The following is a 22,362-nucleotide window of genomic DNA, read 5'->3' as shown; positions in this document are numbered from 1 at the left end:
CCGCAGTCTGTTCCATTTTGTTCCATATCTGTGCTGTGTAGCGGGCCCGCAAGAAAGCAGGAGTTAAAAAAAATATTAAAAATGTACACGGCGCATGCCACCGGGCCGAAGAAAGAAGATCCGGCTGCGACGGACGGGAAACCCGCAGTGTCCGGACAGATAAGTATAATCAAATTTATTGGCCTCCTATTTGCGGAAAAGGAGGGACCCGCTGTGGGATTCTGCATTGAGAATCCGAATCCATGCGGGCCTGAATTTTCCTGTGAACATAAAGGCGAACACTTCGCTTGACCACGCATGCGCTGGAAAACGTGATAGCGGAGGCGCACGGGATGTGTGAGAGACTTCTAACAGGACTTGTAATGTGACTCGGAGTGTAAGCCAAAACCAGAGTCTTCTCCAGAAAACCATGCACACACAGGCTGTTTTGGGGGTTTGCCTCTTGTTGGCTTGCAGTAGGTTTCTGGCTGGCTGGTTTTGATGGGTTCTTCACGAAGAACCTGTCTCCTTTATGTGAATAACAAAAGCCAGAACCGAATATTAAAATGGCTTTTTTGATTGGTCCTAGATTGCGGTTGTGTGATCACTCAGGCTGTTCTGACTTCTAATCTGACTCTGTAGAGCGGATAGGAGGACAGAATAGCAAGCAAACAGGCAGCACCTCCATTCCCCTTCCCTTTCGTAGTAGGGTATATGCTAAAGAGAAGGGGGAGTACAAGGGCTACGTGTCTGCTGTTCAGTCCTCCTCTTGACCCGGCTCACCTTAAAGTGCTGGACTTCCCATCGCTACTGGCTCGGTGAGAAGCCTGTGATAGGGGTCAGGAGGGGTATAGATTCTCCTTGTGGAGGCTGCCAAGTAAGGCTTGAGGAAACTTGTGCTTTAGAGGCATTGCATCATCTCTAATTTGCATACCAAATTTCCCAGAGGAGCATTGCATGGTCTATAAGCCTCCTCACACTTATTAGTGGTTTCCACAATTAGAACATATACTCCTTCCGACCCACGTCACAGGAACTTGTAGGAAAGCTGCCTTTCAATAGCTGGCACTGTAGAGACAATTTACTATCTCCAATTTGCATACCGGATTTCCCAGAGGAGCAGTGTATGGCCTCAGTCTCCTCACATCTACTTGGTGGTCTCCACAAGAAGAAACTGTACCCCTTCCAACCCTTGAGTCATTGAACAGTGTCTTCAATAGTGTTACTAGCATGAGGTGCTGTGAGGGGTGAAAGTCCTAGTATCAGTCCTTGTCCTAACTTCTAGAGCCCCATGAATGTTAGTTTCTGGCATGTCTTATTTTCTCACATGATGTGCTTAGCAAAGCAGGAGGGCTCCTTTTTAGATGTGGTGTTTTTTTGTTTTTTTTTTAACCCCTTAGAAACCCGACATTTTTCATTGTGTTTTTTTTGTTTGTTTGTTTGTTTGTTTGTTTCATCCCGCAGCCCAAGAGCTTTCACTTTTTTTTATTTTTATTTATCCATCAGCAGAGCTGTATGACTGCTTTGTGGAGTAAGTTTTGTAATGTATTTCATTTATTATACAGGTATTCAAAAAGGAGCCGATTTTGGGATTTCATTACAAACTACAAAAGACGGGAACACAATCCGCACATCACTGAAAGGAGGAAGGTTCAAAGTTTTTGTTTTCTGACAGATTAGGAAGTTCCATTTTCGGGCACACTGCAGCACTATTTCTTGTCTAAAGTTTATAAGACAATGGCGACGCCACATCAGAAATCAGTTTATGTGCTTGAATTTGCTAAGTGTGAACCCATTGTTCAAGTGCAACGTGAATTCCAGTGCCTATTCCAAAAACCGCCGCCTCGTCACAAGCAGATTTCTGAGTGACGCACCTTTCATGAGGCGTGCCTGGGTGACCAGTGCTTTTCTATTTGCATATACAATGAAGTTCAACAAATTTTCTGTGTCACTTGTAAATTTGTTTGTGACGAAAATGGAACTTACTACGGTAGTACGAGAAATGTCATAAGAGAAACTTTGAACCTCCAGCTTCTCAGTGATGTGCAGACCGTGTTGCTGTCTTTTGTAGTTTGTAATTAAATCCCCAAATCTGCTGCTCCTTTTTGAATAACTCGATGTAATGTAATGAAAAAAAACTTCTGCCGCAGAAAAACGCGGTAAAATAGAACATGCCGCAATTTTTTTCCCACAGCGTAAATCTGCGGCAGAATCCCGCATGTGAGGACTGAGCAATTAGGTTCAATAGAACCTAAAGCTGCGTTATTCCGCCATGTGGAACGCAACATAAATCCGTCCATACGATACTGGACGGGAAAAAATACTAGAGATTTTGCATACATACTGGGATGTCCTTCAAAATGACAAAGACATTAGTACCTGCATTCCAGCATATCCGAAAGTGACGTATCACCAGGGCCGCAACATCAAGGACCATGTAGTTAAAAGCTTTCTAAAACCATCTACACCTCAAAGTAACTGGCTTTCACGCTCCATCCCCAACGGTACCTTCACATGCGCTAAATGCTTGGCTTGTAGGTTTATCAAAAAAGGAGATACCTTCAGGTCAAGCACAACGGGGACAGAATACACTATACGAGATTTTGTTAACTGTCTCTCTGCCAATGTTGTCTATATTATCACCTGCGTCTGTCAGAAACAATATATTGGGAAAACGAGGCAGCAATTTCGCCGTAGGATCCTGGCACACGTAGGCAACATTGGCAGAAATGAAGCAACGTCAGTCTCCACCCATGTGCTGGAGCAACACGGAGGGGATGCTAACTGTTTGAAGTTCCAGGGGATGGAAATTGTCAAGTCCGACGGGAGAAGAGGTGATATAGATTCACTGCTTCTGCAAAAAGAAGCGGCGTGGATCTATAGATGTGATACTGTTCAACCTGCTGGTCTGAATGAACAACTTCTGTTTAACTGCTTTCTCTGAGGCTGACCGTTTCTGACATATATCTGTAATCCTGGTCCACGTTGTCCCCTCGTGTGCAAATATTTCTTTATTTCTGTATCATCATACTTACATGCTCTAATTGAGCCCCTATCACTTATCGTGTATCAAATTATATCTTTCTTCATGAATCAGTGCATACTATCAGTCTATAAGAAAAGGGCAAGATACTAGAATATATTCACAATTAACAATCTGTGATCTCAGTGCACTTAACATCTTACGTTTAAACAAAACAGAGCTTCTGTATATTTTTTCTCCGCTATGCTCCTGCTGGGGCTCTTTTTTTCTTTTGCATGAGGGCATTAGCTACTACTTGAGGTTGTTCTGGACCAACTTGCTTCTCTAAATCTACCATTGGGATTTGAGACAAAGACTTTGCGGCAGTCTTTAGGTTTATCTTATTTTCTAACAAGAAGCACTAGTCTTCCTTTTTTTCTTTCTTGGTATCCAACTAAGATTGGGGTTAATAGACACACATTGTTGTCTCTCCCCCCTAGTGCTTTATTCTTGTTAGTACCAGGCCGCTTTACAACTTCAATGGCATGACTATCACGTTATAGTCCCTCAGACTGAGAAATAGCTCATTTTGCTTCAGTTAGGAGCAGGAGCTATCGGCACTTAGAGTTAGGATTCATCTCCTAAGACTCTTCGAATAAGTCACTGAGCTACTTTAAGTGACCTATTTTTTCTATAAGCGAAACTGAGAGTTTATCACTTATTTCAGTTGCAAGCCTTTCATGATACTCCGGTATTTGACACAATTTTATCATCTTGTGATTATACACAAACTCATTATCTAAAGCTTGAGTACTATATCTCCTGATGATCCACAAAGACTATGTGGTGAAACGCGTAGAGTCTAAAGTACTAAATTTCATGCATCAACTGGTTAAAGCAGATACCATCACTGCACCACTAATTCTCAGCTATCTTTAGCATAGAGAGGAAGAAAGTACAATCGTACATACATTTCCTCTTGGTTATCTAGAGTCTTGTATTCAAACATTTGGAGAAAAGAAACACTACCAGTACAACATGTTGAGCTCTAACTGACTTTAAGCACTTTTTTATTACATATTGTTGACTTTCGGGTATTCTATGAATATTGGTGTTGGGTTATTACACTATTATACCCCACCAAAGTTTGTCCATATAGGACCCATAAATCTTAATTCGCATCAAACGATATATGCTCGATGCGAATAGATACCTGTCCAACACGCTTTTTTACAGAGACGGAGTGGAGCTTAGAGATTCCAGAAGACTCTATTGGGCTCTTGTATTATCATAATTAAACGAGCCCGTATAATTTCCACTCTTGTTCTGTTGGGGTCTCCTTGATTCTCGTCCTGGTGGAGTGTTTGAAAATACTCATCGAGTGTCATAACCCAGGTTGCTACGAGTACTACTATTTTTTGTGGTTTACCTCACCTGGTTTTTTGTTTCTGTATGTTTGTTAGTATTGTGCCCTTTTTTCGTATTTTAATCGTATCCTATTAAAAATTTGAGTTTTAATATAAGTCACGTCTGTGAATTGGGCCTTAAATCTACTTAGTTTGACTTCAACTGCCTAACCTCTGAGAATTTCTATTTGCATATGCAATGAAGTTCAACAAATTTTCTGTGTCACTTGTAAATTTGTTTGTGACGAAAATGGAACTTACTACGGTAGTACGAGAAATGTCATAAGAAAAACTTTGAACCTCCAGCTTCTCAGTGATGTGCAGACTGTGTTGCTGTCTTTTGTAGTTTGTAATTAAATCCCCAAATCTGCTGCTCCTTTTTGGATAACTCTATGTAATGTAATGAAAAAAAAACTTCTGCCACAGAAAAAAGCGGTAAAATAGAACATGCCGCAATTTTTTTCCCACAGCGTAAATCTGCGGCAGAATCCCGCATGTGAGGACTGAGCAATTAGGTTCAATAGAACCTAAAGCTGCGTTATTCCGCCATGTGGAACGCAACATAAATCCGTCCATGGGTGTTAGCCCTGAAGGGGTTCTGACATTAAAAAAGAAAAGTTCCATACTTGCCTATTCCTCCCCCGTCAGTCTACTTACCAGATCTTCACCTTCCCATCTTCTCCTGTCTCCTGAAGTCCAGAGGGGTCACTTCACCTCCAGCTGCCTGATTCTTCTCCTTCCTGTGAGGTTACGTAAATTGGTTGGCAATCTTCTTCCTGCCAGCTAATGTACGTTGCATCACATCTCACAGGCCAGCAAGGGAAGTGCTGATCTACTGCAGAGACTGCTCATGCGAGGAGAAGATGTGGTAAGGAGACTGGGGGGAAAGGGAGGAAGAATAGGTGAGTATAATCTTTTTTTCTCTTATAAATGACAACCCCTTTTAAACTTATCTTTTTAGTTCATAGGAGACTTGAACTTGAAATTGTCTAATTTCTTGTACAATATACTGTAATACTTCGTAACCACCAAACTGTACCATAATGCTGGTCATGAGTAGAAAAAATTTGCAAGTTTGCAATTTGTTTTCCTACTTTTTAAGGGTTGCTGAGTAAGGGCTCCTACCCACTTGCTTTCTTTTAACGCTGCGATATCGCTATGTTGTTTTTTTTTAACGTGATTGTCAATGGGACTTTCTAATATTAAAAAATGCATCGCAAGTTGGTGCTTTGTGATTTTTGTGCGATGCGTTTTTAGCATTAGAAATTCCTATTGACAACTGCATTAAAAAAAACGCAGCGGTATCGCAGCGTTAAAAAAGCGCAAGTGGGTAGGAGCCTTGATAAACTTTTTATGGCTTATCCTTAGGCTAAGTCATAGATTAGTAGATCACCTTCATCCAGGACTCCAGAAGATCAGCTTTTCGCCAGGCCAATGCGCTTGTGCACGGAGCAGATTTAGGCAGGAAGCAATGAGCTCTGCTCCTACTACAGTGACTTGGCACTACTGTACCCATTAACTTGAATGGGACTTTGCCTATAATACCACTGATGGCCGTTGCCAACCATCTTGCCATGTGACGGGTGGGGGCATGGGGGAATAGTCTGTCTAAACATTAGAGCAGTCAGCTCTGGGCAAGTATCGCCCACGCACGATATATTACATACTGCAGAAAACCGTTTTTACTTGGAAAACCCTCTGACGTGCCTCATTCCAAGGAACTTACAGCATTTACATGTTGTATCATTGTTGGTTGTCCCGGTATTGGGCTACCTATTCGTGACGTTCCATTAAAACTCAGGTTTCCAGATCAACTGTAAGTTACGCACCTGAACCCAAAAACCGGACGACCCAAAATATCAACCAAAAGGGACAAATGACAGCTGGAGGGATTGTTCGCAGGGATTGCGTTCCCACTAACGCGAAGCACATTGCGAGTCTGCAAGCAAGTGGAACCCAAGTCATGCCAGCATCATATGGCAACAACTGAATAAGTTGTTGTCATATATATATGACAAAAGCCCTCAATGACTCACTGACTGATTCACCTAGTGACTGACTGACTCGCCACTAATTCTCCAACTTCCCGATGTCGTAGAAACATGAAATTTGGCACAAGCACAGATTATATCCAAAATAGGAAAAGTAAATAGGTCCCAACTCGATTATTCAATTCTAGCGTAAAAGAACTAGCGTCCAAATATTATGTACGGAATCTAATTCTCTCACTTCCCGATGTCATAGAAATTTGAAATTTGGCACGAGCATTGATTGTCATAAATAGGAAAAGTTAATGGGTCCCAACTCGATTATTCAATTCTAAGCGCAAAAGAATTAGCGTCCAAATTTTACGTACGTAATCTAATTCTCTCACTTCCCGATGCCATAGAAACTTGAAATTTGGCACGATCATAAATAGGAAAAGTTAATGGGTCCCAACTCGATTATTCAATTTTAAGCACAAAAGAATTAGCGTCCAAATTTTACGCACAGAATCTTATTCTTTCACTTCCCGATGTCATAGAAATTTGAAATTTGGCACGAGCATTGTTTATGTCATAAATAGGAAAAGTTATTGGGTCCCAACTTGATTATTCAATTCTAAGCGCAAAAGAATTAGCGTCCAAATTTTACCTACGTAATCTAATTCTCTTACTTCCTGATGCCATTTTATATAAAGGAAATGTCGCAGGGTCACCTCCACGTGGTGTTTCCTGGGTAACGCAAAGAACCATGCAAAATGGTGAACATATTTTTTCCTCTGTATCTCTAAAGTAACCACGACTTTATAAGATTTTCCGTGTGAAAACCAGATAAACACCAGTACCAAATTAACTCGGGCGAAGCCGGGTATATCAGCTAGTTGGATATATGGGTTATGCTGCTGCACACAAGCCGTCCATCACAAAGCCATCAGGATTCTTGCTCCTGTTTCTAAATCCTTTTGGTAGGATCATGTAAAAAGTGATTCCTTACTACTGAGCTGGCTCTTGCTGTAGATGAGGCTTCCATCTTTTATCATGTTCTTGGCTGCTAAAATGCATCTACCGTATATTCCGACGTATAAGGCGACGGGGCGTATAAGACGAACCGCCAACTGTCACCTTATACGCCGGGAATACAGCGGAGCAAAAAAAAATAAATCATTACTCGCCTTCCCCGGAGTTCTGCGGCGCTGCTGCAGGCTGTCGCTACCTCCTGGTCCCCGGCAGAGCATTGCTTTCTGGTCGCAGGGCCGTCAGCCAATCACAGCCATTCAATGACATTGAATGGCTGTGATTGGCTAACACACGTGCGCCTTCAGCCAATCACAGTCATTCAATGATGTCATTGAATGGCTGTGATTGGCTGACAGCGTGTGTTAGCCAATCACTGTATTAGCTTTCTGGAGGCGGGGATTTCAAGCCCTGCATCCAGAAAGCAATGCTCTGCTGGGGACCAGGAGGGAGCGACAGCCTGCAGCAGCGCCGCAGAGCGCCGGGGGAGGTAAGGAATGTTTTTTGGTTTTTTTTGACACTTTCTTTTTTTTGTATTACCGGCGTATAAGACGACCCCCGACTTCAGAGCAGATTTTTGGGGGTTCAAAAGTCGTCTTATACGCCGGTATATACAGTACATGTATTATGGTCAGGGGTCAGTCGTATTCCTGTCTGAACCGTACTACTGGCAGCTAATGGCCACATGCCATTGGCTACAACCAATATTTGTGAGGGCATTCCTATCCCGGGTGTCTGTTGCTACGGATCTGACAGGTGGTGGAATCTGCGCACCTTATGTGTAAGTGCTAAATGTAGCAGAGCCATGCTAAGAAAGCAATGTCTTCCTGTAAACCCCGCTGCAAGGCAGAGTACATTTACTGACCTGCTGTTCTTGTGATCTACAGGCTTTACAGAGACTGGCAAGTCAATACCTTAAGAGAGACTGGCAGCGTGGGAAAAATGAAACCAGTGAATGCAGGTAAGCGGGTTCACGCGACTGATGCCACAGAAAGCTAAATAATGTGCCTTACATGGGATATCCCACCAACAACACACAATAGGGGATCAGTGTATAAGTGCTGGGGTCCAACAACTGGGACCAGGGATCACGAGTGTCGCGCCTTGAGTCTTCATAGTGAAAGGGAGTGGCTGTGCGCTTGTTTGACTACTGCTTCATTCACTATCTAGGGAGGCAACCAAGTGATGCACTCGGCTGTCTCCCACAGTCCTATAGAGAAGCATGGAGGTCTGGTCTCACATGCACACTAAGGGTATGACTTTTTTTCAATTTTGAAAGCCTGTGGTGGCAAACGATGACTAATTGCATATAACGCTCAAAAACTATTTTAATTTTGTTAAATTGTAAAATAAAAAGAAAACAGGAGAATTGTGAATTTACCATGCTAATAATATTTAAACCAATTTTAAATAACAAACCGAAGCACTTAAGGCTGATTTAGACAACAACGAGAATCGCTCAAAAGAATCTTAGGAGCGATTTTCGTTCTGTCTAAATGCACTGATATTGTGCAGTTTTCGTGCACGAGTCGTTAATCGCTGAATTCTAGCTTGCTAGAATTGAGCGATCAGCTGTTATGAGCCGGCTGCTTTGATAAGATTCTCTGTGACTGTGTCCTGCTGTGAATTTACAGCGGGGCACGGGCTGTAAGCGCAGAGAAAACAGCTGTAGTGTTCGGCAAGAGATAGCGGCGGTGTCCCGCTGTGCCTGCATAGCTGTATAGTAGCTACTATAAAGTATGCAAAGATGATCGCTCAAAACTGTCACTCAAACTGTCATTTGAGTGACTTTTGAGCGATCGTCTGTCAGTGTAAATGACTCCTTATTTAATCTTTGCACATGACCTAGTAACTTTGCTGACAGAAATTCTTGTATTCAAGCTTGCATTAACCCTTTCCTAGTGGATAGGCTTATTTTCTTTATTATGTTTTACAACTTATAAACTCCTATTTGTTGCTGTTTGCCGTATATGAGAAAAATGAAATGATACTGGGTGTGGGAGGTTTTTACATGACCAAAAGAAAATAACACTGGAAAACTAACATATAGGCAAAAGTTCATGAAATGCAACATCAGGAAAATTAATATTTTGAAAAAAAGTTAAAAAGTCATAAAGCTAATGCACACTGTTGTTCCATTGTCTAAAGAGACTTGTGCTTTTCTTGGTGCATTTGCTTCTTGACTTTTGAGGATTTTAAGAGTCACTGAAATCTGGTGCTAAACAAGAGGGTTCTGCAGTTTGGTAGTATTGTATCTTGTCACCACCCGCAAAATGGGTGGAGACCTAGTGATGGGCTGTATCCGCCCAGTGCATGTCACAGCCTGCTGATTGGCTGTGTGCAGCCAGCCCCTCAAAGGTCCTAGCAGCGTGGGAATGAAGTTCATGGTGGGATTGCGGTTTAGGGTAAGGGTTTGTTTCAGTGTTGGGGATTACATTAGTACCTGTTAATGCTTCCATGTCAGAGCTGGCTTCATGAGCATGGAAGCATTTACAGCTAATAGAACCCCAAGACAGAAATGGCCCCTCATCCTAACCCTCCATGCCAGGCACACTGTCCCCCTTCCACTCCAGCCTCCCCATCATTCTCCCTCCCTCACCCAGTCTCACCCAGCGCTGTGCTGGCGCCGATCTCCCGCTCATGCTCCCCTGCCGCCTTCCGCACTGCCTCCCCGTCCCCCTCCCTCCCTCACCCACTGTCACCCAGCACTGTGCTGCCGCCAATTTCTCCGCTTATGCTGTGCCTCCGCTCCCCTGCAGCCTTCTGCACAGCCTCCCCGTCCCTCTCCCTCACTCAGTCACTGTCAGCCAGTGGTGTGCTGCTGCCGGCGCTGTCTCCCCCCCGCCCCACTCCCCGTGTCCGCCGCTGCTTGCCAGTGCAGGGAGGCCGTCAGGGAAGCCGCTCTGCCCCCGACGCTCCATCACCGTCCGCCGCCGCGGCCCAATCAAAGGAAAAAAAGAAGGCACTGTGCAGCCTGAGCATTTGGTAAGCCGCTGTTACTGACTGCCAGGACCTGAGAGGGGGACGTGGCCGGCTGTCGAGCAGAATGTATCTTGTCACCACCCACACTTCCAGTGGTGACAAGATACAAGAATACCCTGCAGTTATACCCCAACATTCATAGCCTGGGTTATTATTTACAGGCAGTTGGTATATAACACGACTACATGCCATATGGTCTAAAGACCATTTGGACATGGAAGAGAGTGGTCCTGAACTTTTGACACTCCCGAGAGCCAGAGTGAGTTCCCGCTGCAAAGATCAGCTTCTACTCTGGCAGACTTGATGTAGTATTATGTTAGATGTTGGCAGACTTGATGCCATGTTGTATGGATGTTTGCGCATGGACATCCAGTTTTTAGAACAGCAGCTGTGTTCTGCTTTATTCTCTGTGTATCGGTGCTGCAGTAACAAGTTACTTAACTAGCGCAGATCTGTAGAAAACACAGCAGTAAGACCCCTGTAATCAGTTTATTAGCGCAGTGTCCATCACAGAATGTCATTAAGCATCAACCTACCAGTCAAACAGAATGTGTATATCTACTGGAATGGCACACAGAGGTCATATCCTCAGTAAGGACAAACCGATTATTTATGAAAAGTACCCCAAAAACAGAATATTCCCACTTGCTTCATTGGTCACCTTCCACTGCTGGACAATTGTCCCTTTCGTGGTTGAGTGTACCAGAAGATGCTTTGGTGGATTAGTCCAATCCTGTATCGGTGGATTTGCTCAAACACATCTAGTGTTTCCTTAAGAGTAACTTCTGTTGATTTTTATTGGATGAAACCTCATGCATCACAGGTAATAAATATGTTGGCTAAGCCTCTATTTATCACACTCTCCACCTTCTCTGACCATCTACCGCACTGATCACTCACTCAGTTCAATGGTAAAATCCATGTTCGCAGAGCAGATATGATTTTCAGCTTACTGAGAGATCAGGTTACAGCTACTACTCGTAGATATCTGTGGAGAGCAGGAACAACTGCGGAGTGAGATACAGACACTGCTGCTTCTACCAAGTTTGCTATCCACATTGTACTGCTGTATAATGTAGAATAGGTGACATGTCTGATCAGTTGTGGTGTCACCGCTGAGACCTCCTGATGTGGAGATTGAATGCAGTGGTTCATTTCAATGGAGCCTAGGAAAACAGCCGAGTACAAGTGCTTGGGCATCTCAAGAATCATGCATGCATGACTGACGTTCCATTCAATCTCCTCCTCACTGTGGGAGGGGGTGTGGGGTGCAGTTAGAAGACATTGGACCCCCGTTATTGGGATCAGTGGTAGTCTCCGCAGTGAGACACCCCCAGCCCCACCCCCACCAACCAGACTTTTATCCTATGGATAAGTAATTTCAGTCAATTGTATAACTCCTTCACATTAATACTAAATCAGGGTCACAGACGACCCTTTAAGGTATATTCGAGCATGGCAATCCGGTTGTCTTTTTGTGACTACCGGAAAATGCAGCGGTTTTGCTGTGATTTGATCTAAACAATGTTTTTGTGCATCCCCTAGGTGATTAGAACGTTTGTACGGTATATACTGTAAATGGGACACTCCTGTTCACCACAAGTTGATGCATTGTAGAACCCCCATATCGTCTTAAGAAGAAAAAAAACTAAGATGGAGGAATATAGACTGCACCCGCCAAAAAATCAACTGCCAGTTTGTTGGTGGTTGATACTGGAAAAGGAACTTTTTGCAAAAGTGATCGGAGACAGCCACCTTCTGCAGGAAGACCTCAGTACTGCCTTTGTAGTGCTGTATAATCCTCCGTCTTCTCGCTGGAATGTGAGGTTTCTACAAATATTATGTACAGGCATAAAATGAACAAACAGCAAAGGATTTATCATCCGATCATTGGCTTTATCATCCTTTTTGCTTGTTTGACTGTTTTGGTTTTTTTAACAATAACCTTCCATGTAAAAGGGCCTTATGAGCTTTGTTAGTTCACTGCCACAGACTGAAGAGGTTTTTGAACAGAATTACCGTATATATTCTGGTATTAGCCGACCCGAGTATAAGCCGAGACAATAAGTTTCACCACAAAAAAATGGGAAAATTTATTGACTCGAGTATAAGCCGAGCTCTACTAGAATATATACTAGGTTAAAAAAAAACTCCATACTTGCCTCCCAGCTGGCGTTTGTGTCTGTGCGACAAGCTGCTTGAATTCTCCTCGCTGTCATCCCCTGCCATCCTCTCTGCTTGGCTATGTCACTGCTGTGTAAGTAAGCGCTGTGATTGGATTGAGCGCCAACCAATCACAACTGGCGCTCGATCCAATCACAGCGCTTACTTACACAGCACTGACGGCAGGGGAATTGAAAGCCGAGCAGGGAGATGACAGCAGGGAGAATTCTAAAGCAGTTTCATTGGCTGTGAATTATCGAGTACCGGCTGTGATTGGCTGACGCTCAATCCAATCACAGCTCTTACTTACACAGCGCTGACGGCGGGGGATGACAGAGCCGAGCAAAGAGGACGGTGGGGGATGACAGCAGAGAGAATTCAAGCAGCCTGCCGCACCGCCGCTGGAGACAGACGCCGGCTGGGAGGGGAGTATGGAGGGTTTGTTTTTTTTTGTTTTTTTTTAAAGCCTTCCCTGACTCGAGTATAAGCCGAGGGGGGCTTTTTCAGCACAAAAAAATGTGCTTAAAAACTAGGCTTATACTCGAGTATATACAGTATGTCTCCGGATAACTCCTTTTTTTAAGGAATATTAATTTTTACATTTTGAGCATGTTGAGAGTGTAGAACACATGCTCTGTCTCTTCATCAATGTCAGGAGCATCTCTTGAGCGTGTTCTCTAGCTGTTCATCGTTACTGGAGCACACCCCGCAGAGCATACTCGGATTATGTTGGCTGTGCTCCATCCAAAAACAGAGTTGAAAGAGCATGAAGTTGGCATCACCCAGTGCTAAACCTCTTATTTAGTTTATCCTGGACGGATAGTTGTACAGCATAGAAATGGATGCATAAGCTACAAGGATATACCAGGGAAGTGAGTATAAAGCCAGTGTGTTAGTTATTGATGGTGTGATCTGGCTGGTCTGCTCTGAGCACGGCTTCAATGGAGTGAGATGAAGGAGCTCTGCCCTCGCCCCCCCCCCCCCCCTCCTTCCAGAATAGCCTTTTAACTGTAACATCTGAATTTTATGCCGCTTACACTTTTTACTATTTGTATCGGTCTCTCAGCGTTCCCTTTTTTTTTTTTTTTTTTTTTTTTTAAGCTTCCAAACAATATTTGGCAGCGAGTGGCTCTACAGTCTTGTGGTACACAGATGCTTTGTACTTTGGCCGAGAGATTATTCTGGCAAACAGATACTTTAATGATAATCAGTCGTGACGCCAGTGAGAGCTGTGGAGAAAATCTCACATGTTTTGTAATGAGAAAGTGAAATAAGACCAAGTTACTAGCTTCAATTAACATTTTGCCAGAGATATTAATTGTGATTTATGATTCCCAGCTTCTGTGCCGATTACAGTATACGATGAGGGATTTATTAACCTTTTCCAATCCAATTATTTTTTCTCATCCATTCTCCCCAGCTCCAAATAAATTGAAGCTCGGGAGAATGGATGAGAAAAAATAAATTTTCCCTGCACCCTCCTGAACTGACAGAGTTCAGGAGGGTGCAGGTGCTCACTGCACCGTGGGGGGACCTGTTTACCTGTCCAGCGTCTTCCGCATTCTCCCTCCCGGCTCAGCGATCATGTGACCGCTGGGGTCAGGTGGCACCCAGCGGTCACATGATCGCTGGGCCGGGAGGCAGAAGGAAGAATGCGGAAGACGTCGGACAGGTAACAGGTCCGTCCGTGTCCCCCCCCCCCCCCACGGTGCAGGCTCCCGGCTCGGCGTTCATGTGACCGCTGGGGGTCGGGTAACACCGGCGGTCACATGATCGCCGGCCGGAATCTCTCTTCATTACATAGCGCTAATTGAGAGCTATGTAATGTGTAAAGGAGAAGGCAGAAAGGGTTAAAAACCCTTTCTGCCTTCTCCTCGGGGGTCCTCAATGAGGACCAGGGCAGGAGTGCATCTGCACCCGATGTGTCTGACGATCGGGTGCAGAAGCACTCCTGCACTGCAGTGTCGGGCCTGTCCCGACATCGGAGCTGTGGAGGGAAATGATGATGTCGGGGCAGGCCCGACATTGGATTAGAAAGGGTTAATGTAATTACACCAGCTTCTGATACAGACTTCTTAAAAAGAACAGAACTGATACTGCGCTCCATGTGTAATGAAGTACATGCCTCGTTACGATGAATTAGAAGACCCCCAGAGCAATAAGCCGCTGTTCACATTCGCCCTCACTCCGGCAGACCCGATGTGTTATTACACAGATGGCCCTTGACTTGAATGACTTGCATTGAAAATTGTATTTTCCCTGTAGTGATCAACTGCGCTATAAAATTTTTTGCTAAGACCCCCACTTTCAGGGTAAGTTCTGCAGTGACAAATGTACAATGGATCCTGGTATGGAAACACTGCAGATTTTATACTTTGTGAAGAGTGATTCCGCACTGAACATCTGCAGGGTAAATGGACATGCTACTGATTTACAGAAGCACTGAAAATAAACTTTTCCATCCCCGCACCCCACACCTGTCACACTCTGGATATCTCCTATGTATATTGCACTCGCTTCCATGCAGTGCAGCTTCCTGTCTGATGCTTATTAAGCACAGTCTTGATGCTGTAACAGTGGGCACAGGATGGACTGGGCTGGTGGAAGGGCCTGCAGAGTACACAGAACACGGACCTACCTTTTTGGAGCAGGATTTAGGCAAGGAAACCAGTGTCCTCCCTGAATCTGTCTTGCCCAAAGGTGAGGTTGCACCCCGGGCTCCGGCTCCATACTGCTCACAGGTCATGGCAGAACCAAAGGCAAGTGGATTCACATGTCTTTGCTGGAAGAGCTTTATTGTAGTGTATAACAAATCACCAGAGGTCAGAGGTACTTTCTCTTTAGCAAAGTTCAACAGGTAGTTTAAAGCGTTCTTGGGCTCAACTGGTACAAGTGTAGCAAAATGACCAGCAAAGTCTTTGGCCAGAGATCAGTCTTCGGTAAGTCCTTCACAGCAGGCTGGCTTCTGTCTTGGGACAAGAAATTCGTCAAGTCTTTGTGGAAAGTTGAATGTAGCTCACCTGAGCGGGAGCAGGGCCACTCCGTGACACTTTGTGCCCTAAGGCTGTTTCAGTGACCGCTTTCTGGTCCAGTACTATGCAGTAATATCTACTGACTGTGCGGTAGTAGATTCCATGGCTCTGTCGGAGAGCGAACAGTGTCGCCAGGGATAATGTGTGCCATCCACAAGAGGACCACGCTGCTCTGCTCTCTCACTTATCTGCTCTAAGTTGGCAGGACTTCCTGTTTTTGCTTGGTACCCAATGAGCTGACACTGTGGACGTCCTGTGGATCTGTGAGAAAGCATGAGATGACACCCCCCCCCCCCCCCCAAAAAAAAACCCAAAAAAAAAACCCACTGTACCGTGCAAGACGTGCAGTCGCCGCTGCTGGGCAATGCAGGAAGCAGGGCTCGCTGTCCATGGGCAGGGCTGGTTTCCATGTGGGATTCCCTGCACAGAATCTGCGCATGCTGTGGATATGAGGCCTACCTTGTTCTCAGTGTCCACTCCTAATTGCGTTTTCTCTTATGTCCGCTTGTCTATATTGCTTCCATCACTAATATCCACTCGGTTCAGAGGTGTCGGTTCAAATGTTAACATCCCCTTCTTCCAGATCTTGTTGTATTGGTGCTCCGTGTTACATTTCATGTATACCCCCTATCCCAGGGCAGTAACCGCTTGATCTGCTACTGTGGGGGCTGCTTCATAGCCAATGTTGGGCTATCAGTTTCCTTGCAACATAAAGTAATCTTGCCACTGCTATATTCTCATATCTAGTTGTTGGTAAATCGTCTACATACCCAAGTACACAGACCAAGGGGGTATGATCAGATTCTAGAGTAACCTTATACACATCTTCCATTATAGAACGTACTTCTACCCAGTATCTCTTCAGCTTTGGGCATCTCCATAACATCTGTATTAGCCCTGCTGATTGAGTCTAACATGAACACAAAGGGGATTGTCTCACTCCGATATTATGAAGAAAGCCGGCGTGCGTATATAAAGCCGTATACTCTATGCAACATGTATAGCTGCGCCAATCTACGGGCCTCGCTTGGTGACAATTTGGGTGTCATTTTTAGGATCTCTTGCCATTGCGAGTCTTCCATAGATGTCTCCTCATTTGTTTATCGGAACTGGATGTTGAGCGTTGAGATGACGCTGCAGGTGATTGTGTATCAATGGTATTTCCCCTGCAGATATGGAAGATGTGCCGACAACATCAGCCAGTGTGATAGGCATGTCTTACCTGTAAAGCTGCATGGGTGGTAGGTTGGGCGAAGGTTCCCAGCTCTGCACCCAGGGTTATCGGTCATAGGCCGCCTGCACACGGGCAGAAATCCCGCAGCGGGATTTCCGCCGCTCAAAGCCTGCATAGGAGTGCATTACAATACGCACTCCTATGCAGATGGCCGCGCGAAATCTCGGACTGCAAACAAACCGCGGCATGTCCTATTTTTGTGCGGGGCTCGCAGAGCCTCGCACAGAAACGTCACTAACCCGGCCGCCGGCTCCGGCCTGCGCATGTGCCGGCAGCCGGCACATGAAAGAGCCAGGGCCGCCGGGCGCGGGTGAGTACGCGCTCGTCTCTGCAGGCGCTCGAGTCGGGTCTCGCGGCGAGAATTCTCGCCACCGGATCCAACCCGCTCGTCTGCAGGCGGCCATAGTCATGTGATGCCCGCTTCCAGGAGTCCTCCAGTTTGTCTAGCTCCATCAGTCTCCTATTATTCCATATAGCTGTATACTGCGTATTGTATTTTATCCCCACTATATCCATAATCCTCCACCAGACCTTGTGCATAAGGGAGAGGGTAGGAAACAATCTGGCCTTTTGTTTAAGTTCACCCCTCTGTAAAGCTTCAAAGAAGTGAAGGTTGTTCATATACTATTTTAGTATCTGACAATTAGCATCCCGCATTTCTTTAGTCTCCCATCCCTTGAAATGTGGCATCTGTGATGCAAGAAAGTACGGCTTAGAATTCAGTAAGGCCAGGCCTCCCTCCTCTTTAGGCCCAGTGCCCACAGGCCGATTTGATTTGCGGAATCCTCAGATGAGGCCGTCCACAGGGATGCCTGGGCGTCCGCAAATGGCTTTAAGCTTGTGGATTCGTTTTGCAAACCTTTTGGTCCAGAAAACAAATTGAAGCATTCTGCATTTTTGTGCGGTTTCCAAAGTCAATGGAAGCCGTCTCATCCGCGGCAAGTCTGCAGCTGACACTGCGGACGGCCTGTGCATCCCGCGAGAAAGCAGGAGATTTTTTTTTTAAATCTGCACTGCGCAGGTCCTGACAGCACGTTGTGCGGACCATCCGCAGAACAGATAACCCAAAGGTGCAGAGGTCCGTACAGACGCCGCCGACTTCCCGCCCAGGTACACAGGGTCCTCTGCCGCGGGCAGGGTGGGATTCCACTGCGGGGACCCACACGTGGACGTTGTGTCTTTGAGTTGAACAGTTTTATACGCTGACTTTTCTTATGCAGGGGAGTGTCTCTTTAAAGTTTGCACCAGAAGTCAGTTTATGCAGGGATCCAGTGTGATACAGCTCTTTTTTTTTTTTTTTTTTTCTTTTCCTGTGGCATTTTGAAAATCTCATTCACTTTGCTACTGCTGTAAATACTGCGGATTTTCCGTGTAGGATTAATTTGCATCCTGTGAATATGGCATAAAGGGGTTTTCATACTAAAACAATGTATCCCCTATCCACAGGATAGGTGATGATTCTAATTGTTAGGAATCCGACTGCTGGGACCCCGCCCAATCACGGGATCAGGGCTCCCGAGTTTCCCCATGTGAATGGATTGGTGGTCATGTATACGTGCTGCTGTTTCGTCTTTATTTGATCACAGCCGGGTGCTTGTACTTAGCCATCTCCAGGAGACCCATGTAAATGAATTGAGTGGCATTGCCCACACATGACCACCAGTCCATTTATACAGACATGTGAAAGCCCCGTTTCATGATCAAGGGGATCTTACCGCTGGGATTAGACACTTATCTCCCATCACCTGTGGATAGGTGATTTTATTTTTTATTTAAGTCTCCTTTAATGTCCCACTGACGTGATGTAGTTTGTGTTGGTAAACAGGGATATAAATAAGGGGGATGGAATAAATCGTCCACAGCGCCACCTATTGGAAGGCAGCATTCCTTCAAGTCAAAGTCAGACTTTTTATACAAGCCTTGTTACAATGACTGGGAATTAAAAGCAAAGCCAGACTCCATGTACATACAGTGTAATGCTGCCTTTCAATAGGTGGCACTGTGTGGATTTATTCATCTCCCTTATTTGCATATTACCCAGAGGAGCGTGCGTGGGCATTTGAGTCTCCTCACGTAGTTTTTAGTATATAGTTGCTCTCCCTAAGGAGAAAGGAGCGTTTCTGAATCCTGGTAAACAAGGATGTGACTTTGAAGTTTCTTTTAAATGTGTGGTTTTGGTACATGGTTTGGGGTTTTTTTTCCACAATAACTGCTTTTAATCACTATGTGATACATCCTTTTAGGGGTCATGGATACATTTTTCTGATACAAAGCTCCATCACTTGCATAGATTGATGTAAATGAGTTAAAGGAGTTTTTTTCCAGGGAAATACTGTTAATGACTAGAGATGAGCGAGCATACTCACTAAGGCACATTACTCGATCGAGTAGTGCCTTAGCCGAGTATCTCCCCACTCGTCTCTAAAGATTCGGGGGCCGGCGGGGAACAGCGGGTCAGAGCGAGGAGGAGTGGAGGGGAGATCTCTCCCTCCCCCGCTCTCCACTGCTCCCCTCCGCAACTCACCTATCAGCCGCGGCGGTCCTCGAATCTTTAGAGACGAGCGGGAAGATACTCAGCTAAGGCACTACTCGATCGAGTAATGTGCCTTAGTGAGTATACTCGCTCATCTCTATTAATGACCTATCCTCAGGAAAGAAATAGGAGGTAACCAGCTTCAACACGGCGATCTCCAATCAATGATACTTTATTATCCCCTTCAGTGGCAGGTTTATTATTACCATGTCAGCGCAGCAAGTCCCGGAGATTTTCCTGAGGTAATTCGAAGTGGTAAACATGTACAGTAACACAATAACTGTGTCCTGGCCAGCATTTCAGCAATAGAGCTGTCCACGGAAATCTTCCAGGGTTTAACTGCATGGTCAGTGCAGCAAGCCCTGGAGATTTTCCGGGCGTGCCACTAAAGGGGTTCAAGTATCATTGACTGGAGATCGGTGTGTTGAAGCTGGTTACCTCCTCTTCCTGTTTGTCAGCTGCATGGACTAGCAGTCTACCAAGTCTCCACATCAGATCTCCTCAACACATCTCAGTGGGATTGTCAAACTGCAGAACGGTGAGCCCTTTTTGATGTGATTTTCGGATTCATTACTTGCACATATCCTCAGGATAGGTCATCAATAGTTCATCCGCTCGGGTCCGTTGCTCGGGACTCCGGCCAAAAAGCTAATTGGGCACCCGCTGCCAGTGCTACAAGACATGGGTATAAATTGGAAGCTGCTGCTCCAAACTGTGTAGTGGCTGGCAATTGCAGGCACAGCTCTCATAAAAATCAATGACCGCTACGCCTGTAGTTACAAATGCCGGCCACCACACAGGTCAGAGCAGTCTGCTTCCACTTCATACACACTGCTGCTGTGCTGACAGTGGGCTCTCAGTCAGCTGGTGTGAGGATAGGTCCTCAATAGTGCTTGTGTAGAAAACCCCCTTTAAATGATGCAATTCTAATGTCCTGCAGCTACCACTAGAGGGAGCTTGTTATATACAGTTTATACATTTGAGCTCAATAAAAATCTGTCTTCAATAAGCTACTGCCAGCCGGTGGTTGCAAGAAGCCAGATTTTATCTTTGAACTGCTTCTATGAAGGGGATTTGGGGTTTGTATTGGAAAATTGGGTCTTCAACCCCTAGAAATATGTATTTTAAAATTAGCACAGAATGTTGGACCTATAAAAGACATACAGGAAATTTACTATGGTTTTAAAGCGACCCCAGGACCTGGAAAAATAAAGATAGCTACACCAGTTTCTCGGACTACCATGCATCATTAGTCTAATACACTACACCTGCTTTTGATTAACCAGTGCTGCCCACATGACCAGTGCTGGCCATTCAGAGCAGCTTGTAGTGTCTTAGACTACCATCAGGTAGTTGGAGATGTGGTTAGGATAGCTTAGTGTCTCCAGGCCCACAGGGTTGCTTTAAACCAGAATACTGGTGTAGAAAAGTCATAAAATTTGGCGTAGGTCCACTTGCACAAACCTTTTACAACTTTTCTGCCATCTGCACTGACCTTGACACTTTCATGAAAAGTGGGCAGGACTTTTGGAGGGGCCGTGGCTGCCCTGGACCAACAGATTTATGTATAATTTACACCAGAAACTGGCGTAAATTATGCCAGCGATGTGTGCCAGGTCGGACCTTGCGTACATTTCTGTTGGTGCCGAGATGCTCCTGATACACGAAGAGGCATGTATTGGGTGCATGGTATGCTGCTGGAGATGCCGCTCTTAGTAAATTTCCCTCATAGTACTGAATGCTGAAATTTTCTATATTAGTATAGAAAATTGCTTTCATGTTCTCTTCTGTTTTTTTTTTTTTTTTTTTGTGCAATTTAAATGATTACCAGCATATTCCGGATCTTTATATTGCTGACCCTCTCCTTAAGGCTTCTTTCACCCGTTTTAATAGCCGGCCGATATACGCTAAGTTTTTAATGAAAGATTTGGTAAACGGGCGCACAAGTCAAACGTTTGTGTGCCCGTTCATATGGCCTGGTGAGGGGCGGGGAGAGGGCAGTCACGTAGCTCCACCCCGTCCCGCCCTTGTCCAAGGTATCAGTGGGAGGAGGCAGGGCGGAACGGCACTTAGCACCGCCCATGTCCCGCCCCCTCCCATTGCACACACCTAGAGGGGAGGAAGACAGGTGAGCCTGCACGGGTGGGGGGGGGGAGAACAGAGGGAGGGAGTTTAGCAGCCAAGCTGCTAAACTCCCTCCCACCTACGGCCGCTGCCATGGGCTCCTATAGGAGCCCGTGCAGCGGCTGGACGTATTCCGGCCAAAACACAGTTCCAGAACTATGTTTTGGCTCCAATGTAAAAACGCCCAACGCTATATTGGCTTGGCTGGGCGTTTTTATGTCTCACAAATACGCCCATGTGATCTGATGCATTGGAATCTAATACATCAGATCACGGCGCGTATCGTCCGGCCGTGAAAACGCTGGCCGATATGCGATCATGCGAAAGAAGCCGAACGTTAAAAAGCGGAAACAAACATTCATAAGAACGCTCATTGGGCCCGTGTGCATTTGGGCAGCTGACAAACGAACAAACTCTCATTGGTTGGCTTATTTGGTCATCTATGCCACCAATAAAATAGTTCTTGGGCAGTACCACCCCCTTACACCCCACCTGTGTGAACAGGGAATGTGCTGTCGAGAACAAAAAATCCAAGTGAATAGAGGATGACTGATGACTAGAGGACGAACGGTTCATCGCCCCCATACCACATCGGCCCGTGTAGAATGCAAGTGAAACAAGTGCTGAGCTTGATGGCTGCTGCTTGTTTAGCCTACCACTGACCGGTATGGTAGGGCCCTTTAGAATAGGTCATCCATATGAATTAGCTGGGGATCCGCCGAGCGGCACCCACGCCGGTTGGCTGTCAGCAGGAGCCGCTGTACACAGGACTGCTATGGCACAGTTGTGTACCTTGTGCAATGCCTGTAGATGGTTCTGCACGCCCGGCACCATTCCCGCTCACACTAGCCCGAAGGAAAGCCAGCTCACCATATTTTATTAGGTGATTATACTGTTCTAAAACATAATAGCTTTTTACAATAGTTCTGTGTTTTTGTTTTTTTTTCCTCT

At 45.3% G+C, this 22,362-nt stretch overlaps 1 protein-coding gene across 1 annotated transcript in view; it reads left to right on the top strand.

The window, feature by feature from the left end:
* Positions 1 to 22,362, top strand: part of FCHSD1 (FCH and double SH3 domains 1) — a 120,922-nt gene that overhangs the window by 41,166 nt on the left and 57,394 nt on the right. The window contains exon 4 of the mRNA XM_066590543.1: positions 8,231 to 8,304. Coding sequence (XP_066446640.1) covers positions 8,231 to 8,304 — 74 coding nt within the window. The remainder of the gene's footprint in view (positions 1 to 8,230; positions 8,305 to 22,362) is intronic.

Source organism: Eleutherodactylus coqui, chromosome 2 (assembly GCF_035609145.1).
Source record: "Eleutherodactylus coqui strain aEleCoq1 chromosome 2, aEleCoq1.hap1, whole genome shotgun sequence".
NCBI classification, from domain to species: domain Eukaryota; kingdom Metazoa; phylum Chordata; class Amphibia; order Anura; family Eleutherodactylidae; genus Eleutherodactylus; species Eleutherodactylus coqui.
Note: the sequence above shows the minus strand (reverse complement) of the source record. Positions and strands in the feature narration are given on the sequence as shown.